The sequence below is a fragment of the Homarus americanus genome, unplaced genomic scaffold, assembly GCF_018991925.1.
Source record: "Homarus americanus isolate GMGI-L3 unplaced genomic scaffold, GMGI_Hamer_2.0 scaffold11628, whole genome shotgun sequence".
Classification (NCBI taxonomy): domain Eukaryota; kingdom Metazoa; phylum Arthropoda; class Malacostraca; order Decapoda; family Nephropidae; genus Homarus; species Homarus americanus.
This window is the reverse complement of record NW_024754732.1, coordinates 868,110-875,878: the sequence shown is the minus strand read 5'-3', so window position 1 is coordinate 875,878 and position 7,769 is coordinate 868,110. Positions and strand designations below refer to the sequence as shown.

Genomic DNA, 7,769 nt, shown 5'->3' with positions numbered 1-7,769 from the left:
AGCTTAATTATTCCATTGTAATATCGCATAGAACAATTTAATCATGAGTATATATTGAACAGAATCACCTTAACACCAAACACTATACTATATAATTAGAACTTGTGGAGAAAAAAAATGATGACATGTGTAGCAGGGAAGACGCGGGCGAGCGCGTGTTTAGTAACGTGCGGATCATTCATCTCCGAGAACGGTATAGGTGTAACGTAGACATATCTATATATGAATATATGAAATGATCCGATTATCAGTGATCGTATACTATTATAATATAAGGATTTAGGGGTGGAGGGAAGGCACTATGCGCATGTGTTGGAACAGGAGCACACCCGGGCCACGTGAGGTGTGACGTCACTGTGGTACACGTGACGCCTGGCGTGCTCCTCCACATCTCACCAACTCCTCACAACACCTCGATGGTCTGAAGGTGGCGTTACAAAGTTCCGCTATAACTAGTGTCCGTTACAAGTGAAAATATAACAATAGGTGGAGCCAGAAATAAGGCTTGAAGTTTATGTTGGTGTTGTGTAACAAAAAATGTGCACAGTACTGTTGGTGAACACAATAAGAGTGAATGGATAACTTCGACGACGGAGGCCTACTAGGCCAGTGTCTCAAAGTGGAAAGGTAAGTCAGTGATGGTATATATATGGCTACTGACCTTGATTATTAGGAAGGTGGTGTGGCCGCTGGCAGCCTTGTTCTTCTCTATTAATTCATAGTATCTATTGTCACTTGTTTCATTCATCTATTTACTATCAAATGTTCATGAAAGTTTTGATAGCGACATTACCCTACCACTCCCTCATTTTGGCCTACAGTATGCACTAGGGACTGCTGTATGCACCACGGGCTGCTGTATGCACCGAGGCCTTGAGTATGCACTAAGACCTCGAGTATGCACCAGGGCCTGTTGCATGCACAGGTGCTTAAGAGTATGCACCAAGGCCTTCAGTATGCACCAAGGTCTGTTTTGTACACCAGGCTAGTGAACCAAAGCCCCCTAGTGTACATCAGGGCCCCAGTGAACCAAGGCCCCCCCTAGTGTACATCAGGGCCCCAGTGAACCAAGGCCCCCTTAGTGTACATCAGGGCCCCAGTGAACCAAGGCCTCCCCTAGTGTACATCAGGGCCCCAGTGAACCAAGGCCCCCTAGTGTACATAAAGGCCTCCCGGTGTACATCAGGGCCAGAGTACATCAAGGCCTCCTAGTGTATATCAGGACCCTAGAGCACACCAGGGCCCCAGAATGCACCATAGGGCCCCAGTGTACATCTGTGTCACTGGAAGTAAATATGTGAATCAAAAGTACAGAATACAGTAATATTACAGCCTGTGTATCGGTCATCATTAGTGTTCAGCACTATGTGAAGTATCTGCACGATTTTGGAATACAGGGGGGTGAACAGAGAGGGGATCCTGGGGTGAACAGAGGGGAATCCTGGGGGTGTACACAGAGGGGAACTTGGGGGTGTACAGAGGGGAATCCTGGGGGTTGAACAGAGAGGGAATCCTGGGGGGTGAACAGAGAGGGAATCCTGGGGTGTACAGAGGGGAATCTGGGGGTGTACAGAGGGGGAACTGGGGGTGGAACAGAGAGGAATCCTGGGGTGCAGAGGTAGCTGGGGGTGTACAGGAGGGGGAATCCTGGGGGTGAACAGAGAGGGAACTTGGGGTGTACAGAGGGGGAACCTGGGGGTGTACAGAGGGGAATCCTGGGAGGTGAACAGAGAGGGAACTGGGGGTGAACAGAGAGGGAATCCTGGGGTGTACAGAGGGGGAATCCTGGGAAGGGGGGAACAGAGAGGGGAATCCGGGGGGTACAGAGGGGAATCCTGGGAAGGGGGTGAACAGAGAGGGGAATCCGGGGGGTGTACAGAGGGGGAATCCTGGGGGGGGGGGGTACAGAGGCGTCAGGTAGTATTTGAGTGTATTATATAACGCGAAGTAAACAGTATATTATGGTTAGGTCAAGTGGCTGTATTGTGAGCGCTCCTCTGCCACCACAACAATGACAAGGTAACACGAAATTGGTATAATTGGCCATTAATTCCGCTAAATTTTCCTGATATTATTTACCCTCTATAAATTCTCCTGCCCCGGCTTACAGGAGACTATCAGGAAATTAAAGTATTGGGACGATTTTTTAGTGGGTATCGTAATGATTTTTTTTAATGGGTACAGTACAGTATATAGTATAGTTAATACAGTATGCCTTGGTGCTCTCAAATCGATTCCACCCATACCACATCACTACACCAATACCACATCACAACACCCATACCACATCACAACACCAACAACACATCACAACACCCACATCATCACCCATACCACATCACAGCACCCACAACACATCACAACACCCACAACACATCACAACACCCACATCATCACCCATACCACATCACAACACCCATACCACATCACAACACCCACAACACATCACAACACCCACATCATCACCCACAACACATCACAACACCCACATCATCACCCATACCACATCACAACACCCATACCACATCACAACACCCACAACACATCACAACACCCACATCATCACCCACAACACATCACAACACCAGACAATTCGCGCGGTTTACGACTGTTATATTAGCTTTAAGGTCATCAGAAATAAGGTTAGTGTGATTTATAGAACGAACACTGGAATTAGGAAACCTGGATTTCCTCGACACAGCTGTGATCCTCAAGTTGCATTGCGCGCTTCCGCCTAAGAATACTGTACGATTTTAAATACCTGTAGTGCACCAGGTGTCACTGTGTTTCCATGCTACCTACACCCAGATATGTTAGTTATTAATGTAGGCGTTTGGTTATAAATACAATTATTTGATGATTATAAACATCTGACGTTTATTATTACAGGCATTTAATGGATACAGACATTGGTGGATAAAGACATTCAATGGAAATAATAGACAATGGTCCCAGGACAAATGTTTGTTGGCATAACTAACATTTCCCTTCGACATTGACCCCCTTTTGTGGTGACTTTGACCGGGATATTGTGTGTAATGGCTCTGCACTCCGAGGGTTTAAACGAACCCAATCTTCGCTGTCAATGAACCTTGGGAGTCCGGACCCATGACATCTTGAGATAAATAACTCGTGGATTACTGACGCTGGTGGGAATGTGGTGATATCTCGAGTCTACTTCACTACCCTAGGCCCTAGAGTAGTACGGTAAGTTAAAGTAATCAGCCACTAAGTCGAGTTGTGGGATCACGTGTGGCTGTGGTCGTCTTACACCCCATAGCTTGTTCTTATTGAGTGACAAGAATATCCAAACGTCGAGAAATGGAAACTCTATTGGTGAACTTAAACGGTGGAAAATAGTGAGACATGTGTGAAATGTCAGAGCTTGTTCAATTCACTTATTCTGAAGTTGCTAACATCACTGTGAACTATAGAATTATTTAATTAAGGGTGTCCCGTCAACCTGTTGTAAGGTACTGAATAGTATAGGCTACCGGAGGTTTTATAAAGCGGTCGATCCACTCCTCAATTTTAGCCTCGCTGGGCAGTGTTGTTATACCAACGTTGAGGAATATTGTTCAGGTGAGACTGTTAAAACTTTAGAGTCTTGATGATTGGTAAGGTAAAATATCCCTCGTGATTGAAGACCTAGATATACTGTAGAGTACACTTAACACCTTGACACGAGCTGAAACACCAAAATCTCTACACTAAAAATAACACCCATTTCTTGGGAATAATTTTCAGGTGATTTGAATAATTAAACGAAAAAATATGAGTACTTATTCTAAACCAGATTGCTTAAATGGTAGGCCTAGTAGGTGAAAGTAGGCCTACCTGACACATACATACAGTAGTTCTAACGCGTGAGTCAACCCTGGGCGTCGCTTAGAATATCTGTTTGATATGAAGAGCTGGGATGAGTCGTAGGTTGGCTTCTGCTCTTTAAGGAGATGTACGAACAGGTTTGACTCCACCATAACACTATGAACCCGGTTATAAGATGATAAGGTGACTCGATACCTTGACCAGGTTGCTGATCTGACTTTCTGCCTCATTTACACACAATTGCAGGGTCTCAGTTGTTTCTCTTACCTTTGACAACACGACATACATATATTGTTTCTCACTTTTGATCTTGTTCTTTTTTAAGTTCTTTATGGTTCTTTATAATTTATTATAATTTATTATAATTTATTATTATTATTATTATTATTATTATTATTATTATTATTATTATAATTATTATTATTATTATTATTATTATTATAGTAGTAGTATTATTGCAGTGTTATTATTATTATTATTATTATTATTATTATTATTATTATTATTATTATTATCATTATTATCATTATTAATATTATTATTATTACATTTCCCTCCCCCCCCCAGGCCCCGATGTGGGTCAGTGACCTGCGCCCGGGTGGGTTAATCCCCGTAAAATAATAATAATAATAATAATAATAATAATAATAATAATAATAATAATAATAACAACACAAAGACTCACTCCGTAATACCAACTTGAGGTCTAGAAACCCTTAAGCATGGACGTCATCAAAGGATTGCTCCCCCGCACTTGGGTCACAGTCACAGAAGAATGGTGGCTAAACATGTGACCGATCACCTGTGGTAAGATGAAAGAGTTGTTGACAAGATAAGAGGAATATGGGAAGTTGAGCAAGATTAGTAAGCAGGAAGGCAACATGTTACTGTGTTGCAAGGACGGCGGCTGCTGGCATCAATGAATGCTAGAGACAGACTCAGTCAGCCACACATAGATACACGTGCTTAATGCTGCTGCTGGTAAAGTACAATATATATATATATATATATATATATATATATATATATATATATATATATATATATATATATATATATATATATATATATATATATAATGACCAACACTGATGTATAGAAATGTGAAGTGAGGTTGCACGTTTTGAGGTAAGTAAGAACACGTGGTTATATATTATAATCACCACATTAATGCTGGATAAGGCAGAACTTGTAACTTAATGTTGAAAAGTAAAGTTTGCGTGTCAGTGTAATTTACTAAGGTTAGGATGGATTAACTGTACGACAGGTTAAGTTAGGTATATGTATATCCACATTCAAACCTGTCACTGTCATCTGTTCGTCCTTCCTGTCTAAGGTTGTACTTGGGAATTACTTACACATTAATTGAACTGTGTTTAATTTGTCTTGGTCAGTCATACCGTCCACACAAACACACACACACAAACACACACACACACACACAAGGGAAGATCTCACCATTGTAAACACCATGAACACGTCCACCAGTCACAACATAGTTATCGAGGCAGTCAGCTGTTATGAGATGTGCATAAGGCTCCATCCTGCACACACTTCTTTGTTCACACCGCTAACCTCTCCGCTTCCGATAACTCCTCTTTATCTGAGTGACCTACGACTTCCAGTAATGCTTAAGGTTAGGGGGGATCATCTGTTTCCTTATGTCTATTAAGGATATACTGAAGGCATGTTCTTTATCCTAGTACAGCATGTTGACGGTTCTTCCGTTGACAACACGTTTATTGTATGTACAGCCCTCCGGTATTAGGTAGACGTCAACCACTTCGCTATTTATTCATAATAAGACTGAATGGTTAAATCCTCTCCCGAATTCCTGCCCGTCACTACGAACTCCTGCCATCACTACGAACTCCTGACCGTCACTACAAACTCCTGCCTGTTACTACAAATTACAAAAGCAGGAAAAGAACACACATATCTTCCGCCTATAGTCTCCACCTCCGTCATCGTCGTATGTCCCTCGCGTCACAACGTAAGATCCTTTACACAACCTTCTTCCTTCCCACACTCACTCGCGCTCCCTCCTCTCCCCCGGGTTTAATACCTTAACTACTAGACAACAAAAGTCACAACACTACCCAGAAGAAAGTGCAGAAAAGGGCGCCTATATTTTTCACTATGACTTTCTTACACCACTGGCTTGTCTGGTGCTCAGTAATCGTCTCTTTATTATTACTAGTAGTAATTAGTATTATTGTTATTATTACTAAACAAGCACGTGCAATATCAATCCCCCCAAAACCTGTACTGTACTTAGGAAAATTAAGATTTTTTCTGTATAGGCCTGACATTCTCATCCAGTATACCCCCATTAAAATATATGCATACACAACACCCTTACGGTATGAGCGCGCGCACACACACACACCAGGTAAGTCACGTGGCGGTCCACGAGCTGCCGACAGAAGACAACAGGTCGATACCGCAGTGAGGAACACGGGTCTGCCTGGCGTACGTCCCACTCTCTTCGATAAAGGTCCAAAGGTCAGTAGGATAATAGGTGCCCAATGTGGGTGGGGAGGGGAGGGATCTGGTGCTTGGTGTAATCTTTATGGCCGGCATTTTACATTGAATAGTTCACATCTCACAGCATTCATTATAAATCTGCGTCGATAAGATTTTAATAAACTTCTTGTTTTTGTTTCTCTTTGAATATGAATTGATGAAAACTATACAGGCTGAATCTAGCAGTTTGTCCATTGATGACAAATTTATTGATGTGTGAAGTATAAGTACCGCAGAAACTTAAGCGAGTTAGGTACTTTGGGAGCCTTCCCTCTCAATACGATGTGATATCTCTTGTTCTGCTCGATACAGCTCATTACCGCAATAACATATAATAAATAATGGTTGCCCCTCGTGTAACGAGGATGGCAGGCCCAAGGGCCACCTAGGCGTGAATTTGTTTAAGGTGTAGAAGCTCTCGCCAAAACACAACAACCACACCCTAAGTTAACGAGTTGCATTACCCAGTGTCAAGGAATAGTTCGAGAAGACCGGACAACTCGCCAACTGCACTGGCTAACCATTACCCCGGAATACGATCCGCAAATCGATTAACATCCAGGTTCCCAATTACTGCTGGGTGGACAGAGGCAAATGGCGTAAAGAAACTTGGGCAGTGAACACCTATCACCCTTCACCAATCAGAAATGAGTACTGTACAAGCGGCGCCACGCAAGAGATGATCGACCAGCAGTGTTGGAGCGTCGTCACAGATCCTGTCGATGTTGTAAACAATGTAGAGTGTATCATTCTCTCGATGGGTGACGGTCATTATGTAACGCTGAGTGGCTGGCTGCATGAGTGCGTGTTTGTACCCAGCCACGTGCTGTCCCGCACCCCTCACCTTCCTCCCCACACCCCTCACCTCCCTCCCCACACCCCTCACCTCCCTCCCCACACCCCTCAGCTTCCTCCCCACACCCCTCCTCCCTCCCACACCCCTCACCTTCCTCCCCACACCCCCTCACCTCCCTCCCCACACCCCCTCACCTCCCTCCCCAAACCCCTCACCTTCCTCCCCACCCCTCACCTTCCTCCCCACACCCCTCACCTTCCTCCCCACACCCCTCACCTTCCTCCCCACACCCCCCACCTCCCTCCCCACACATACACCACTATACCCACACCTGTTGTCCTGTACTTATCGATAATACCAATAATTATGTCCTTGTATTTTAGTATTATTGACACCTATACATAAGACGCTCATAGGTGAAAACAATATTATTCGACTATTAACAAATATAAGCCAGTTAATTAGCAGTGTCTATTTAATTCGTCTCTCTAGGCTTCAAGGTTAATCTACATAGAACTCCCCTTATTTCCCTAAGATTAACCACCCTGACACTATTTCCGGGGGGATGAGGTTAGGTTAGGGGAGTAGTTTTAGGAGATTATGAACTGAGTTGGGGATT

General features: G+C 43.6%; 1 protein-coding gene across 2 annotated transcripts in view; it reads left to right on the top strand.

Annotated features, from left to right (window-relative positions):
• The first annotated feature begins 391 nt into the window (after positions 1-391).
• The window catches only part of LOC121856104 (transcription factor cwo-like), a 61,028-nt gene continuing 53,650 nt past the window's right edge, over positions 392-7,769 (top strand). For both annotated transcript variants that reach the window (XM_042351430.1, XM_042351428.1), the window contains exon 1: positions 392-627. In XM_042351430.1, the coding sequence (XP_042207364.1) occupies positions 575-627 (53 nt within the window). In that variant the 5' untranslated portion in view covers positions 392-574. The remainder of the gene's footprint in view (positions 628-7,769) is intronic.